At 40.0% G+C, this 18,871-nt stretch overlaps 1 protein-coding gene across 2 annotated transcripts in view; it reads right to left on the bottom strand.

Annotated features, from left to right (window-relative positions):
* The window catches only part of LOC100488482, a 127,034-nt gene that overhangs the window by 57,271 nt on the left and 50,892 nt on the right, over positions 1 to 18,871 (bottom strand). For both annotated transcript variants that reach the window (XM_031895348.1, XM_031895347.1), the window contains exons 8-10: positions 13,267 to 13,379; positions 13,052 to 13,180; positions 7,332 to 7,523 (exon numbers count right to left, since the gene is read on the bottom strand). In XM_031895348.1, the coding sequence (XP_031751208.1) occupies positions 7,332 to 7,523; positions 13,052 to 13,180; positions 13,267 to 13,379 (434 nt within the window). The remainder of the gene's footprint in view (positions 1 to 7,331; positions 7,524 to 13,051; positions 13,181 to 13,266; positions 13,380 to 18,871) is intronic.

Genomic DNA, 18,871 nt, shown 5'->3' with positions numbered 1-18,871 from the left:
TAATTTACCCGACAAGCTACGCGCATTAGCCAGCATGCAGCGGAGATTACTACTTCTTCCTCTGATGCTTACATTAGCTAAAGGACAGTTAGAGCTAAGGTGAAAATTAGTCTGTTTCCCTTGTAACAATGGAAGCTCCTTATCTGATAAACTATATGCCCCCCTCACTCCTCCCCCACAACCCTTTACTGGTCCCACTGCCCCATCTACACTAGCTCTCCCATAAGAATCCAGCTTACCAACCCCCCCCTTGTCTAGTTTAAACACTCCTCCAGCCTCTTAACCATTCTCTCCCCTAGCACAGTAGACCCCCTTCCATTAAGGTGCAATCCGTCAGGGCTGTATAGATTGTACCCCAAAGAAAAGTCAGCCCAGTGCTCTAGGAACCCAAACCCTTCCTTCCTACACCAAGACTTTAGCCACGCATTTAGCTCCCTAAGCTCCCGCTGTCTCCCTAAACTAGCACGCGGCACCGGCAATATTTCCGAAAAAATTACATTGGAGGACCTTTGCTTAATTTTAGAGCCTAGATCCCTGAACTCACTCTTTAAGGTCCCCCACCTACCGTTCATTTTGTCGTTAGTACCGATATGTACCAAGACAGCCGGGTCTTGCCCAGCCCCTCCCAATAATGTGTCGACCCGATCAACCACATGCCGAACCCTGGCACCAGGAAGACAGCAAACTGTCCGGTTGAAGCGATCCGCTCGACAGATTACCCTGTCCACTTTCCTAATGATCGAATCCCCTATAACCACCATCTGTTTAGGCCTAGCTCTGCTCTCCTCCCCACCACTACTAGAGAAACTGGTCTCCCGGCTGTTAGAGAGATCAGCCTCATCTAGAACCGCCAGTCCAGAGTTCACACTCCCATCTTCTTCACACAATCTGGCAAATCTGTTGGTATGCGCAAACCCTGGAGCAGCCTCCCTTTTTCTTTTCCCCACACTAGATTTTCTAACTGTCACCCAGCTTACTGCCCTATCATCCTTTCCTTGCTCCCCTCCCCCCATACTATCTGACCCCGCTAGTTCTTGTTCAGTTAGCAAGAGACTTCTTTCAAGATTGTCAATAGAACGCAGTGTTGCAACTTGTTCCTCTAGAGCTCTAACGCGAGCCTCTAAAGTGGCAACTCGCTCACATCCACAACAGAGGTATGCACTTAGGAACTGTTGTTCCACAACTGCATACATATGGCAGGCTGTGCACTGTGTCATACGTTCAATGTTGCTGCCACTCATTCTCCCAGTACTGTTTTTTCACATCGGTGGAGGCACTTCGCTGTAAATTCCAGTTCCCAGTACCCTTCATGTAAGGGGGACCAGTCTACTGGATTCCAGATTTACAGGTAACAGCCCAGAAAAGATTAAGTGTAATCCACTTCTACAAGAGTGCACCAAGAAAGGCCTAGAGTGGCTTAGTAGATTTTACCACACATAAAACATGGAGTATTTTTGAATTAGTTAAAATGTTTGAGAGTGGGCCTTCACATTTTTGATGGTAAAGTTTATGGCACTGATATGGCTAGGGTAAGCAAATTTTTTATGTTTAAAGCCCCTTTTTTAAAAATAAATAAAATTTAAAAAGTTAAAATATTTTTAAGTATAACATTGGGTAAATTATGTGGTTTGGGTTAAAAAAAAGTTGCTTTTTATTTTGTCAACATTTATGTGCAGAAGTTGTTTACCTTATGGGATCCAGATAATATGAATTTTTATAAAAAAAAAAAAATGAAAATAGAGAAAATGATTGTGTAAATTGCTATATGGAAAAAGATACTTAGAAAAATAATTTCTTCTGATTAGAACATTGTTTCAATTAGCATTAAAGAGACAGTATACACCCTTTTTAAAAGCATGAGCTCAATGAATAGGGCTTGTGCCAAACACACTTTTTGCCTATTGTTTTAATTAAGAAATATCTATGGCTTAGTAAGGTCAGTAAAAATACATTCAAATAACTTTCAAATGTGGGCTTTATAATGACAAAATATAGGAACAATGTGTTGTTTTTTTCAATTATAGCAGGAAGAATGTACAGTAATTTCAACACCAGTCTGTAATACAGACTTGCGTTAGTACAGAGATTAATATAGTCTCTGTGCTATTTTCAGTGCTGTCTCTATATTCAATGTAAAAAGAGTTGGGGAGCAACACAAGCATAAAGTTTCTGAGGGTGCCAAATATGGGCTGTAAATGGCTATTTGGTAGCCCCTATGTGGACTGGCAGCCTGCAAGGTTCAGTTTGGCATGACACTGGGTTTTCATGCAACTAAAACTTGCCTCCAAGCCAAGAATTCAAAAATAAGAACTGGCTTTGAGGCCACTGTGAGTAATATCCAAGGGGTTGGGGAGTAACATGTTGCTCCAGAGTCACTGGTTGTGGATCACTAGTGTAAGCCCTTCTTCTGCTCTGAGCACAAGTATTTTTCAGCTTTTGCAGTCCCCCCTGGTCTGTTAGGTTTAACCCTTTCACTGCCAGCCGTTTTGGTTAAAGCGGAACTTGTATTGCCAGACAGTATTTGAACATTTTGCACTGTTTCACTTTAGGGGCCTTTCCTCGGGGGGACTTTTAGTTTACCCAGGAAAACAATATATTGTTTTTTTCAGGACAAACTAAGCTTTCAAAATATGGTAGAATTTTGGTGTAATTCCAATTCTGTAACAAGATATAGGCTTCTAAATGTCTAAAAATTTTAAAAAAATCATATTTTTCATAATATAAACACACATACCAGAAACAAAAATACAACTGATTTGGAAAGTCCCGTGTCTCCTGAATGTGCCAATACCAAATATATATAGTTTTATGGAGAATTCTCACTTGTATAGGTCAAAACCTCCCAGCAGTACACTACCAAATTTCCAAAGCACTGCTTCACAAAGCTGAACTTGTAAAAAATAAAGACAAAAAGGAACACCAAGAGCCCCAATAGTGTAATATGTTTTTACAAGGAGTAATGGTAGAGTAAACAAATTAATACTCACAAGCCAGGGTTACCATTAGGCAACCACTGTATAGGCAGGTGGGGAGATTATCCTGACCCTACTCAGGAATAAGAAGTTGCTCTCTGTAGAAGGAAGAAAAATGGGGATGACACCCCTCCACTCGGGGTGGACTCGATATAATGATAAGACAAAACAGAGGTGCCAACAGGATAAAATTAGCTAAAAACACTTAAAAACCCAATGGGTAATTCAGAGGAGGTAGTAGTGAACTTACCTCCTCCAGGCAGATACCAACAAAAGTGGTAATTTTCAATAATAATTTATTCACAACAATATTGCAACGCATTTCGCAGGCTTTTCCTGCTTCATCAGGCAATGTAGAATAGGAGCAAAAAAAAAACAGTGTCTTTGTATAAACACACCAGGAGCCTCTGTGAGGCGCCTCTGTTTTGTCTTATCATTGCTTCACAAAGCTGCACACTTTAGATTTTAAGGCCAAAACTTCCACTAACAGAAGGTTTATACCAGAAAATTACACATTTATGGAAAGAACAGATTCTGGGGAATCTAGAGTAGTCACAATTGTCTGTCTACTCCAAACTACCAAGTCACAATGCTTTCCTAAAGTTATAGGTTTTTATCAAAATTTGTTTTTAAAAAATTGCTTCAAAGCTTCGAGTCTATAGTATCTTATCTCCTACAGGTCATAAAGTAACCAAATAAAACACCCTAAATATGAACGCCAGGGGTCCACTGAACAGTTTGATGCCCAATATGTATAGGTTTACCTAAGTATGTGGCATGTAGGGGCCCCAATGTGAACATTCCCCCATGTGATCTATCATTTCTGTCACTTAAGCTCCTGCAAAATCAACACATTTACATTATTATATGTGGAATAAAGCTAGTAAAAAGTACGCTCACCCCAGAAAGTCATATATTTTTGGAAAGTACACATTCCCCCGAATCTAAAATGGGTACCCGTGTCTTTCTACTCCAAAGTACCAAGCCGCAAAGCATTTAGAAAGTTAGCAATTTTGATGAAATTTCCAAAAACCCCTTCATAGCTTCCAGTTTCCAGCAACTTATCTCCCACATAGCATTAGGTACCAAGATAAAACACCCTAAATTTGAACTCCAGGGGTCCACTGAACAGTTTGATGCCCAATATGTATAGGTTTACCTAAGTATGTGGCATGTAGGGGCCCCAATGGGAACATACCCCCATATGATCTAACATTTCAGTCATTTCAGCTCCTGCAAAATCAACACATTTACATCATTATATGTGGGATAAAGCTAGTAAAAAGTATGCTCACCCCAGAAAGTCATATATTTTTGGAAATTACACATTCCCCCAAATCTAAAATGGGTACCCGTGTCTTTCTACTCCAAAGTACCAAGCCACAAAGCATTTAAAAAGTTAGCAATTTTGATGAAATTTCCAAAAATCCCTTCAAAGCTTCCAGTTTCCAGGACCTTATCTCCCACATAGCATTAGGTACCAAGATAAAACACACTAAATCTGAACGCCAGGGGTCCACTGAACAGTTTGATGCCCAATATGTATAGGTTTACCTAAGTATGTGGCATGTAGGGGCCCCAATGTGAACATACCCCCATATGATGCGTCATTTCAGAAAATCAACACATTTACATCCTTTATGTGGGATAATGCTACAAAAAAGTACACTCACCCCAGAAAGCCATATATTTTTGGAAAGTACACATTTCCTTGAATCTATAATGGGTACACATTTCCTTTTACTCCAAAGTACCAAGCCGCAAAGCTTTCCTAAGTTTGCAGATTTTTATGATATTTCAGAAAATCGCCTAAAAATGTTGCAGTTTGCTGCATTTATCTCACACAATATCTTGCGTACAATGGCAAATCACCCCCAATAGGAGCACCAGAGGTCTACTGAACAGTTTAATGCCCAATATGCATAGATTTACCAAAGTCTGTGGTGTGTACTGACCCCAAAATGAAAATAGCGCATATGGATTTCTGGCCTGCCAACTCAGCTTTTGCATACAGAGCCCCCTGTCAGCGTATTATGTGCTGTAACACCCCCAAACTATACAGAAAAACCCAGAAAGCCATATATTTTTGGAAAGTACACATTCTGACAAATCCAACATGAGTCCTTTCTACACCAAGTACCAAGCCGCAAAGCTTTCCTAAATTTAGTGGTTTTTATGACATTTCAGAAAATCGCCTAAAAATGTTGCAATTTTCTGCATTTATCTCACACAATTTCTTGCATACAAAGGCAAATCACCCCAAATAGAAACACCAGAGGTCTACTGAACAGTTTGATGCCCAATATGCATAGCTATACCAAAGTCTGTGGTGTGTACTGACCCCAAAATGAAAATAGCGCATATGGATTTCTGGCCTGCCAACTCAGCTTTTGCATACAGAGCCCCCTGTCAGCGTATTATGTGCTGTAACACCCCCAAACTATACAGAAAAACCCAGAAAACCATATATTTTTGGAAAGTACACATTCTGACAAATCCAACATGGGTAAAGAGTCCTTTCTACACCAAAGTACCAAGCCGCAAAGCTTTCCTAAATTTAGTGGTTTTTATGACATTTCAGAAAATCGCCTAAAAATTTTGCAATTTGCTGCATTTATCTCACACAATTTCTTGCGTACAAAGGCAAATCACCCCAAATAGAAACACCAGAGGTCTACTGAACAGTTTGATGCCCAATATGCATAGATATACCAAAGTCTGTTGTGTGTATTGACCCCAAAATGAAAATAGCGCATATGGATTTCTCGCCTGCCAACTCAGCTTTTGCATACAGAGCCCCCTGACAGCGTATTATGTGCTGTAACACCCCCAAACTATACAGAGACCCCCAGAAAGCCATATATTTTTAGAACGTACACATTCTGAGGAATTCAAAATAGATAAAGTTATTTTTCTACACCAAAGTTACACATGGCAAAGCTATGCTAAAAACAGATCAGGAATACTAATACAGGGATAAAAATGCAATAAAACCACAAAAATTGTGCAAATTAGTGAAACAACAAAATAAGTCACACAACAGCGTAATTAGTGGTCAGAATATCTTATCCAATAGTCACGCTGTCATAATAAACAATTTTTAAGGAAAATGTTGCACATATGAAAATGAATTCAGAGTGCGAGGGTAGGGTAAGAGAAGTAATTCCTTTTATTGCAGGGAGCTGTAAGACAACAGGAACAGTCTCTTAGTCCTGCACATGGAAACTGGTGCATCAGGTAAAAGTTCCTAAACATCTAAACATACACTTTTATACAAATACTTCAGTATACAAGTAACAGAACATATTACTATGCTGGAAATCTAACATATCTTGCTGCATAAAGAATCTATAACCAGCATTAACTACTGTGCAACATGTGCACTGATTCAGCAGGTATAACTGTCTGGGTGCTGTATCTCACTGCAGGCTGTCTGTGCTGGAGACAGTGTAAAATTGGTTTGCAGTGTCATATAAACTATATTAGATAACTTTGTAAAACTTTAGAATGAGGATTACTACCTGTAAGACAACAGGAACAGTCTCTTAGTCCTGCACATGGAAACTGGTGCATCAGGTAAAAGTTCCTACCTTAGCTGTGCACTTTGGTTCCCCCTGCAGTAGCAGAGCAGGTGTCCCTGGGAAATATAGTCTTATGGGAAACAAGATGTAATTTAGTGCTGAACTTGTTAAAAAGCACAAATTTTTATTAGGGGGGTGCATAATCATCTTATACCTCTTACAAAAAGAAACTAAAAACAAAGTGGTAAAAAAAATAAAATTTTTTTTAAAAAAAGTGTTTGTGTATACATGTGTGTGCATGTGTAAAAGTTGTGTGACAGTGTGTAAGTGTGTATGAGAGTATATAAGTGTATATAGGTGTATATAAGTGTGCAAAAAACAAAAACAAAACAAAAAAAACCTGTAAAATTGTGTGCTGTATGTGTGTGTACATGTATGTAAGTGTATGTAAGTGTGTGTAAGTGTGTATAAATGCAAAAAAAAATCACCCTTACCTGTCTTCAAGGTTGCCTGGTCCTGGTGCTGCAGTCCTGCCCTCCATCTCGCGTGAACTCACGTGGGCGGTGCTGGGGAGGAAGCAGGAAGCCGGCAGTAAGCAGCAGACGCGATGCGATGCTGTCATGCTTAAAAGCTCTCTGCGGAAGCGACACATGCCGCTTCTGCAGAGAGTATGTTTATCTGCCAAACGATGTACGGCGCACGTAGTTGGCAGATATAGCCTTTTACTGCCACGACGTACGCCGTACGTCGTTGGCAGTTAAAGGGTTAAGGAATAACAGGTGTATACTGTCCCTTTAAATGAAAAACCATATATAGAACATTCTGCATTTTAACCTACCTCATTCAAAGCAGTTTGTATAAAATACATTGCCATTGGGTCTGAATCATCTGTTCCTGGCATTTCCAGAATTTCTTTGCCACCATACAATATTTTGCTGGGTAAGTAAATCATAATTTGTTTGACAGCAGCAATTTTCTTTTTGGAATATTCATCATTGCTGTCGTAAGTTGTTAATTTCCTTAGAATACGCTGTCAATAAAAGCACATTTCAATTTCAGTAACCAATGTAATGTATACATACATACAGTACAATTTTGCAAATGTTTATTGAAAAGGGAAATTTGAGGTTAGAATGATCTTCCAGTGTGCTGTGCCCAATAATATTCTGAGACAGTTTGCAGGTGTTTTGTTTACCTTTAATCATACCCAGAAAAAAGCTCCATAATTATAGTTAGTGGGACTAATTACATAACCTTTTGTTTAAGATCCAATCTGTTTAAGATCCAAACATTAAATATAGGTATTGTTTTGCCACCAATATGGATTCATGCAGCTTAGTTACCGATCTCCTACTGAAACTAATGGACTGCCTAAAATGTTATAAGTTTTACTGATGTGGTTTTGAGGAACCTACCCCTTCTGATGTTTTACTCTGAAGATATAGCACTACAATTTACATACTAAGGGGCTGATTTACTAAGACACAAATTCGAATCCGAATTGGAAAAATTCAGATTGGAAAACAAACATTTTGCGACTTTTTCATATTTTTTGCGATTTTTTTCGGCGCCTTTACGACTTTTCGGAAATTGTCGCGACTTTTTCGTTACCAATACGATTTTCGCGATTTTTCGTAGCCATTACGATTCGCTCGTATCTTGTTGCGACTTTTTCGTATTGAGCGTTCGTAAGCGGCGGGCGAAACTTTCAGACTCCCATAGGACTCAATGGCACCCTGCAGCTCCAACCTGGCCCAAGGAAAGTCTCCCATAGGGCTCAATGGCACTCTGCAGCTCCAACCCGGCCCAAGGAAAGTCTCCCATAGGGCTCAATGGCACTCTGCAGCTCCAACCCGGCCCAAGGAAAGTCTCCCATAGGGCTCAATGGCACTCTGCAGCTCCAACCTGGCCCAAGGAAAGTCTCCCATAGGGCTCAATGGCACACTGCAGCTCCAACCCGGCCCAAGGAAAGTCTCCCATAGGCCTCAATGGCACTCTGCAACTCCAACCCGGCCCAAGGAGACTCTCCCATAGGGCTCAATGGCATTCTGCAGCTCCAACCCGGCCCAAGGAAAGCCTCCCATAGGACTCAATGGCACCCTGCAGCTCCAACCTGGCCCAAGAAAAGTCACCATACTGAAGCTTGAATGAATCCGACCGCTACGAAAAAATCGCAACATTTTGCGCAACTTTCGGAATGGCTACGAAAAAGGCGCGACTTTTTGCGCAAGTTTTAACGTGTAATAAAGGGGGTGAACCTTTATTAATATTAATAATTTGTATTAATTGACATTAATGACAAATATTAATAAATATGCAGGATCAATGATTAAACCTTCTGATAGACTGTTAGTGAGCAATAACTTAACACACACAAGTAATAATAGAATTAAATAGATTTACTTATCTTAGTATGATTAGTTACAAGTATAGCCAGTTCTGCACAATTCAGCACAATCGGGGAGCCCCACAACCTTTGGCGCAAGACCTTCAGGTTCCCGATAACCAAGCGATGATCCAAATGTCCCGGCACTCATTCAGGAGTCCTAGGCGAAGCTCCCGACACATGGTGGAGGCTCATTTTTATAGTAGAGTTCTTAGCAAACCCCCAACACCAAGTGCTGACTTGTGTACAAACTTTTGTCATGAACAAAACCTATTAACTAGACTTAGAAGGCCTTATTTGTTGCTCAAATAAGTTGTACATAAAGTGTATTGTCTATATGCTGTCTGTTTGTTTATTCCAAGGATATTTGCTGGGTAACAATACCTGTGTTTACTGTTTACCCAGCAATATACATAGAACAAAGACATTGTACCTTGAACACTGGACAATCGCTGTCCCAAAATCTGCTGCTTTTACTTGACTCAAACCTAAGATTTGATTCATATGTCAAAGCAGATGTATATTGTAAATCATTATAAAATCAAAATAAAATCCACCGTGCTACATAACGCTACGAAAAAATCGCCAGATTTTGCGCAACATTCGGAATGGCAACGAAAAAGTCGCGATAATCTTCCGAAAAAATCGCCAAATACCGATCATTACGAAAAAAACGCAATCGGACGCATTCGGACGGTTTGTGAGTAAGTAAATGGGCCCCTAAGTATACATACTAACTGTGCTTATATGCACAGTGCTCCCCAAGGTTGTCTCTTCTGTTAAACCCTCCTGTTGTCTGTCACTATTTTATTCACATACCTGTATCTTCCTTCCTTCTCTCATCTACATACTCCAGCTCTTGTACAATTTATAACTATTTGCAACTAGTGATGAGCGAATCTGTCCCATTTCGCTTCGCTGGAAAATTTGCAAATCTTTCAAAAGATTCACGAAAAGGTGGAAAATTCGCGAAGCGGCGAAAATGTCCCACGTCAAAAAAAAATTGTCGCCCGCGGCTATTCTTTCGTCCCGCGGCTGTTATATTGTTAATTTTTGGACGTGCGGCGAATTTTTCTGCTGCAAATTTTTTCATCCATTTCGTGAAAGAATCCGCCAATGCCGGAACGTGGAAATTTGCTGCGAATCCATGCCTGGCAAAACATTTCGCCATTTCGCAACACCTTTGTCCTCCAGTTACTGAAGTCATTTCAATTCCTCTTCCCACATCTCACTCTTTTTGCTACTTTTACTGGAGGAGACTGCAGGAGGTGTCTCTTCAAACCCTGACCCTGCTCCATGAGAACTTATATTCATTCTCGTTCCTCTGCCCGGTTGCCCAAAGCCTTTTGATCTTCTGCTGTTTCTAACCTTTTTCAGATTCCACCTTATCCTTCTTCCTGCCTTCTGTTTCCTTGTGCCCTTATCAATGTTTGCTCTTTAGCTAACAAATAAACATTCATCTATGATCTGTTTTGCTCAAAATCATTTAATCTCCTTGAACTAACAGAAATCTGGCTTTCACAGAATGATGACCACCATTAAGGCTGCACTTTCTCAAAGTGGTCGCTCCTTCTCTTACACCCCATGGACCATTGGAAGCAGTGGGGGAGTTGGAATTCTTCTCTCCTCTCTCTGTCAGTTCATGCCTATTCCTCTAGTTTTCATTCAACTTCTTTGAGGTGCATGCACTTTAAATCTTCCATCCTTTCTCTGTATGGGTGTCATTCACAGACCTCCTTCTGCCTCCCCCTCTTCTATGTTCCTTTCTTACTTTGGAACCTGGCTCTTTTTTCTTCTGAACCGACAGCCCTGAAAACATCCTTGTGGATTTCAACTCTTATATCAATGATGCCTCACTACCTCAGCCCTCTTATTTTCTCCACCTAACTGCAGCAGTGGACAAACATCCCAATTCAAGCATAGACAATTTCTGGATCTAGTCTTAACTAAAAATCTGTTTTCTATATTCAATGCCCTTCTGAATTCCTCATCAACAGAATCACTTATTCTCATGCATTCTCCTTAGGACTTTGCAGCTTTCAAGACCAAAGTAGAGTCTATCTGCAATCAGATTCACACCTCTACTAGCACAAACCAGCTCCTCCCTCAGTCTTTTTAAAACTAAACTCAAAAACTACCTTTTGTAGCACTCGCATAGTTCCTGAACTGGGAACTGGCACTTATATTGTAGTGTCACCCACTGTAACCTGCAGAACTTAATATCCCCCTATTTGTGTCTGTAAGTTAGATTGTAAGCTCTGCAGGGCAGGGACCTCCATCCACTTGTCTCTTTGTCTCGTAGCTCTGTATAATCTTTAATTCAACTGTACTTTTTATTTATTTGTATTCATTATTGTACTTTGTATTTATATATTGTCGTAGTGACCCTATGTTTGTTAAATAATTATTGTTCTGCTGTACAACACTTTAGAAATAAAATTATGTATACATACATACAAGTATAAACAGTAAATATTGCCCTTTTACATCTTTTCGCTTGAGCCACCATTTTGTAAAGATCTGTACGCTCCCTCAGAGATCACCTGGCAGGAAATATTGCAACCTTAATTGGACAGGAAGAAGAGTAAAAAACAGAAATCTGTCCATTCATTGGATGGTTTAAACTAGCATGTATGTGTGCCTTTGTGTGTGAGCACAGTGAATTGCGCAAATCAGGGCACAACCCAAAGTACTTACAATATGGGCTGTTTTATGTCATATATTTTTATAGAGACCCGAGATTGACTATGCTTCAAAAGGCTTAAAATCCAAATTCGATAATTTGCCAGCTAAAACTTGCTGAGATTTTGTAGAAGTCAATGGCAGATGTCCCTGCCCTTTCCTGAAAGACCTTCTTTTACCACAAAACTTTAGAGGTTTCAGATTTTTGATGCTGGTTTCTGTGCGTTTCTGGGCGGCAATTTGAAAAAGTCAAAATTCATGGAAGTGAGTTTAATAGAATTTTTAAAAATATGAGCAATCTTTATAGACAGAGACTATATTGTTTGGAGGCTAAAGATGGGTCATACATAGACTGACTTAAAGCTAATGTGAAACTGCTGGTGTAAAAAATGAACCCCTCAATTATCTTTTGCGGTTCCCACCAACTTCCAGGGTGGGAGTGCTTTTTTTACCCTAAAATGCTTAGGATGTAAAAGTGGTTTGTTTCCCAGCTATGCAATTGCCTGAGGGCTCCACTGTAACTAACTAGAAATGAATAAAACACTGACAAAATTAAGAGAAAAGTAAGTGGGAAAAACAACAACAAATATATAAATGCACAACTAGCTTTAGTCAGGGGGAAAGAGTTAATTTAGGGCTGGAGCAAGGGTGATAGGGATATTGTAGATGCCAGGTGACAAAACACTATTTAATTTCAGCTAGTGATCCAGCATTTAGAACATATACAGTATAGCACCCGTGAGATGAAATCTGCAGCAAAAGAGTTGGTGAGGTTCTTAGGTAAGGTTACAGCCTGCAGATCCTTCTTATCAGTCTTCATTTCTGCAATGCCTTTAGTAATATTTCCTCAGCCCTGCATACATCTGTGCCTTGATTGGTCAATTTTACTGTCTGTCAAGAGAGCTGTGCTCTAATTGGAGAATCCACAAGAAAAAAGAGCCAATCAGAGCACAGATAAGTACAACAGGACCAGAGCTTGCAGGAAAGAGGAATGCAAAATTTCCCCAATGTTAAAAGTTCCAGAGCAGTGCAGAAAATTAGTTTTTTTTTATTTTAAGGTGCCAAGCAGGTTTGGGAAGGCTTAGTCTCCCTTAGCCTTACTGAAATCCACCTTTGGAAATCTTAGTTTTAGTAAATGTGCCCCTTAGCGCTTAATACATAAAAACTCACCCATGTCCTATTCATTACTATGAGATTTTTAGAAGTCTATTTATCAGTGAAAGTAAGAGTTTGATAAATACGCTTTTAAAAATATTCACACTGGAGAACATTTATTATAGGGCAAGTTTATGGGTAAATCCTGCAACTTTTGAAAAGTTTGTTACATGTTTGTAAATCTGGAAATAATAGAGAGTAGAGAAAAGCTAGGAAATATGTTTTGTAATAAAATGTAAAAAGAAAGGATTTCCTCCACAATTTTTGACATATCTGCCCCATAGTATAGGACTAATTACCAGTTAAATATAAATATAAGAGACAAAAGATATTACCCGCATAGCAAGTCGGTCATAATGGGCCTCTTTTCCATTTCCAATATATAATTCTGTTTTCCCAGCAAGCTTCTGAACTTCTTTAGAAAGGACAATATCTTTGGGAGACTGAAATTTGTCTTTCATTTCCTACAAAGTTTATTAAAGGTCATTTACAACATACTGCAACCTCTAATATGTTTACAATAGCAATTCATTTAATACAAAATTCTTACCTGTGAATTAGTGAAACTACCATAATCGGTTAAAATTTCAAACCTAGCTTTCAAGCATTCCTGAGCTCTCTTTCTTATTTTTTTATTTGTTTCACCCATCAGGCTTGAAGAGTCTAAAACAAGAATATTATTTTAAGAACATAATTTTTGTCAGACAGGTCAAAGTCAGTACTGGAAAAAGCACCACAAGGGCAGAGACAGGGCAAGAAAGCAGATCTGATCCAGAACACCAGCAAGAGGGTGCCTATAATCAACTCCCAAATATATTTCTATATTAGCATGTTTTTGCTCCAAGCAGAGGACCTGGAGTCACTTCCAGTGACTAGCTCCAAGTAACTATCCCAGGTCACCATTATTATAGTTCCATGACTTCTCAGTTACATGAATTATCAGGAGCACTCATTACAGGTTATGCTTATAAAACAAAATCAGTAATAACTGACTTTTCCATTATAATTTTTAGGCCAGAAAGCAATTTATTTTTCCCCCTGTGGATGTTAATCTTCCTATGAATCAAATATGAGTTTGATAAACTTTAAGGATACTCCTATTTGTCCTACCTAGGTTAAGATTATTATTCATCCCAAAGTGTAATATTCACATGCCGCAATAGATTCCACATTGCTAAATTGTGGAAGGAAGTTTGGAGTCCCTTCAGCAATGTTGGGGAGGAGACCAGGCCTAGGCAGATTGTGTTTATGGTGAACTCAATTATTAGGAATGCAGATAGAGTAATCTGTTGTCTTAATTGCTATAACCAGTTTGCTGTACACTGGGGACTGCGTGTAGGTTCATTGTCTAGAGATTTCAGCTGGACTGAGGTAAGTATGCTACATACCTCCCAGGATAAGTAAGGAGAATGAGGCTCAGCTAACACCTGGTCACACCACCCACTTCTATTGTTATTTCTCACCTTCAACATTTTTCTCTGCTTTGTACATTTTGGATGCCATCCCAGAATTCCTCTGGAGAATCCCTCAATCTTTTTAAAAATAAACTCAAAGACTACCTCTTACCTCATACTTAACATTATATCTGACTTCATACAGGCACTTATGAGGCAGTGACAGCTTTGCTTGAATTCTGCAATTTCCCTGCCATTCGCAGGACAACTCATGAAAAGCGCATAACTGTGTTATGTTTTATTAAGTTATATGTTTTGAAGGAGGTCACAATGTTGCAGAAATAGTGGGAGGAGACTAGGAAGCTAGTCTCTGTGTGTAAGAAATAAAGATGGTGAACTGTTACCAACCTGCCTGCATTACTGTCCTGCATCACTGATACAACAATGGCGACAAGGACATCTGAACCCTCTGTACAACCCCCTGAAAAATTTCTGCAGCACCCTGGGGAGCCTGCAGTGCCCTGGGATCTCTGGTATGAACAGTTTTCTATCTACTTACTGGCATCTGGCCTGGATGGGACCTCTCCTGAGAGGAAAATGGCCCTGTTAATTAACTCCCTGGGCTCAGAAGCATATTGCATCTTCACAACTCTGGGAGCAGATGCTTTAACTACAGTCCTACAGCACTACATGTCTGCACCCCATAGTGCAACTGAGAAAACACCAGCAAAACTGATGATATGCCGCAATCTACGAATGACATGTTTATGGCCACAGATGGAAGTCACTGAACCCCAAGAGTTGTGAGTAAGGATTAAAAATTATCAGGACAAAACAAAAGCTTAAACTGATTCAAAACAAAAAGCAAAGACAATTACCCTTAATGCTGGGCAATGGGTACCAATACGAAAGTCCTCGATCAGATTATTATTAACATTTATAAAGCGCCAACATATTCCGCAGCACTGTACAATAAGTGGGTTTCATACATGGACATACAGAGTAACATATAAAGCAATCAATAACCGATACAAGAGGTGAAGAGAGCCCTGCCCTATTATTATTAGATCAAAATTTGATTCTGTTTTATCTGATCCCATTCAGATTCACAGTCAGTTGGGACCAGTAACCTACAGACAGCAGGATGGATCTACTTGGCATGTGAGCAGTTCCCATTGCTGAGCCCTCACAGGTGTGGGACACTACCTCTAACTGGCATCTCTTGGAGGATCCACCCAATCTGGTTGCACAGCCACAAACACCAGACAACCCTTCAGCCAGTCATGAACTGGCCAGTGAAATCCGCTGAAGTTCAACTTGCACAAATAATTTGCCTAAACATCTGGCTGACTATAGGGTTGATTCACTAAAGTGCGATAAGTTTTATCGCACGGTTGTTTGCGTTAAAATAGACACGAAAATTAGCGCGCAATTCACTACAGTATTACCGCATGCGTTAATTAGCACGCTGAAAAGAATACTAACGCATGATTCATTAACACTTAGATGCATTAAATATCACATTAGTCTATGCGAAAATTAACACCTACTTGGGGCAGGCGGTAATTATAGAAAAGTACAGTTCATGAGCTTTTGGCAACACAATATGGACTTTGCAGTGGGATTTATTCAAGTCTGTGTTGGCCCCAGAGTGACGCAGCCTCCAGTTTGCAGGGAAATGGGCATTTTTAATACAGTAATTATACGAAAGTATTGGCATGTATGGCTAACATGGCGTGCGTTTATTCGCACGACTATTTATATGCGGCTACAATTGATGAAATGTTTCACCAGGCATGGATTCGCGGCAAACTTTTGGACGTGCGGTGAATTTTTCTACGCCAAATTTTTTCATGTGTTTCGCAAAACAATCAGCCAATGGCAAAACACATGAAAAAATTTGCAGCGGAAAAATTCGCCGCACATCCAAAAATTGTCGCAGGTGTCAAAAAACAATAGTCGCGGGCAACAATTTTTTTGCCCGCACCACATTTTTGCCGTTTTGCGAATTTTTCGCTAAAGATAAACGGAACAGATTCGCTCATCACTAGCGGCTACTATTTATAAGCAGCTACTAATTATATGCTACCATTTATATGTGGCGACAATTCATATGCGGCGACTATCTATTTGCGGTGACTATACGCGGGCATTGATTAGCGCATGTACCGTCAAATACCGAAACGAAAATAGTCTTTGCGAGTTAAATAATGCATGCAATATCGCACGTAAATTAGCGCAAGAATGCTTATAGTGAATCGTGCGTTAAGTCGCGAAAATTTAGACGCGATAAAATTTTTAACGCACGCTATAAATAGCGCACGTTTTAACGCACTTTAGTGAATCAGCCCTTATGTGCTTTATAATGTTTCCAGATTTTGAAATGTAATAGAAGGGGGGAGAAATGTTATGTATGTGCATAAGCTGTGTTAACCCTTTCCCTGCCAAAGACGTAGGTACTACGTCGGTTTAAAAAAAGCAGTTGTATGCCACCGACGTAGTACCTACGTTTTTGGTACTAGTGTAATTCTCTCTGCACCGGCGGCAAAAGCCGCCGGTGCAGAGAGTCATCTATGCCCCCAACCCCCTCGGCAAGGAGCCAAGGGGGCTGGCAAGTTGGTCCAGCGATGCGATCGCATCGCACGACCTACTTACCCAGCAGCAGACCGATCGCAGCGTCTTCTGCTTGTCACGTCTGTTCCCCAGCTTCTTGTTCCTCCTAGCTCCGCCCACTCACTTCCTGTGCTGCGAGGACTGCAGAGAGGACTGCCTGCCTGCGATCCCTGCTGGTAAGTGCTCTTTATTTGCCTAATACACACACTTACACACATTTACAGGCATTTACACACATTTACACACACATCTACACACAATTTAGCATACTTTTTTTTTTTGTCCGATTTTGCACACTCTAGCACACTTTAGCACACTTATATACACACTTACACACTATCACACACATTTTAGATGTCTGCACACATGTATACACAATTTTTTATGTATACAAATTTTTTTTTTTACTTTTTTTTTTACCCCTTTGTCTTTAGTTTTTTTCCCTAAAAATTTTATTTTGACACCATGACTATTGGATCTATTATTCTGACCACTAATTACACTGTCATGTGACTTATTTTGTTGTGTCATCGATTTACACAATTTTTGTGGTTTCATTGCATTTTTATCCCTGTATAACTGTTCCTAATCTGTTTTTAGCATAGCTTTGCCATGCGGTACTTTGGTGTAGAAAAATAACTTTACCTATTTTGAATTCCTCAGAATGTGTACTTTCCAAAAATATATGGTTTTCTGGGGGTCCCTGTGTAGTTTGGGGGTGTTACTCATAATACGCTGTCAGGGGTCTCTGTGTGCAAAAGCTGAGCTGGCAGGCGAGAAATCCTTATGCGCTATTTTCTTTTTGGGGTCAGTACATACCGCAGACTTTGGTATATCTATGCATATTGGGCATCAAACTGTTCAGTAGGCCTCTGGTGTTCCTATTTGGGGTGATTTGCCTTTGTACGCAAGAAATAGTGTGAGATAAATGCGGCAAACTGCAACATTTTTATGCGATTTTCTCAAATGTCATAAAAACCAATAACTTTAGGAACACTCTGCAGATTGGTACTTTGGTGTAGAAAGGACTCTTTACCCTTGTTGGATTTGTCAGAATGTGTACTTTCCAAAAATATATGGTTTTCTGGGGGTCCCTGTGTAGTTTGGGGGTCTTACTGCATATAATACGCTGTCAGGGGGCTCTGTGTGCAAAAGCTGAGCTGGCAGGCGAGAAATCCTTATGGGCTATTTTCATTTTTGGGTCAGTACATACCGCAGACTTTGGTATATCTATGCATATTGAGCATCAAACTGTTCAGTAGGCCTCTGGTGTTCCTATTTGGGGTGTGTTGCCTTTGTACGCAAGAAATTGTGTGAGATAAATGCGGCAAACTGCAACATTTTTATGCGATTTTCTCAAAAGTCATAAAAACCACTAACTTTAGGAAAGCTTTGCAGATTGGTACTTTGGTGTAGAAAGGACTCTTTACCCTTGTTGGATTTGTCAGAATGTGTACTTTCCAAAAATATATGGTTTTCTGGGGGTCCCTGTGTAGTTTGGGGGTCTTACTGCATATAATACGCTGTCAGGGGGCTCAGTGTGCAAAAGCTGAGCTGGCAAGCGAGAAATCCTTACGTGCTATTTTCATTTTTGGGTCAGTACATGCCGCAGACTTTGGTATATCTATGCATATTGGGCATCAAACTGTTCAGTAGGCCTCTGGTGTTCCTATTTGGTGTAACTTGCCTTTGTACGCAAGAAATTGTGTGAGAGAAATTCGGCAAACTGCAACATTTTTATGCGATTTTCTCAAAAGTCATAAAAACCAATAACTTTAGGAAAGCTTTGCAGATTGGTACTTTGGTGTAGAAAGGACTCTTTACCCTTGTTGGATTTGTCAGAATGTGTACTTTCCAAAAATATATGGTTTTCTGGGGGTCCCTGTGTAGTTTGGGGGTCTTACTGCATATAATACGCTGTCAGGGGGCTCTGTGTGCAAAAGCTGAGCTGGCAGGCGAGAAAACCTTACGCGCTATTTTCATTTTTGGGTCAGTACATACCGCAGACTTTGGTATATCTATGCATATTGGGCATCAAACTGTTCAGTAGGCCTCTGGTGTTCCTATTTGGGGTAACTTGCCTTTGTACGCAAGAAATCGTGTGAGATAAATGCGGCAAACTGCAACATTTTTATGCGATTTTCTCAA

Source organism: Xenopus tropicalis, chromosome 1 (assembly GCF_000004195.4).
Source record: "Xenopus tropicalis strain Nigerian chromosome 1, UCB_Xtro_10.0, whole genome shotgun sequence".
NCBI lineage: Eukaryota > Metazoa > Chordata > Amphibia > Anura > Pipidae > Xenopus > Xenopus tropicalis.
The sequence above is the reverse complement of the archived record's forward strand: the minus strand, read 5'-3'. Positions and strand labels throughout refer to the sequence as shown.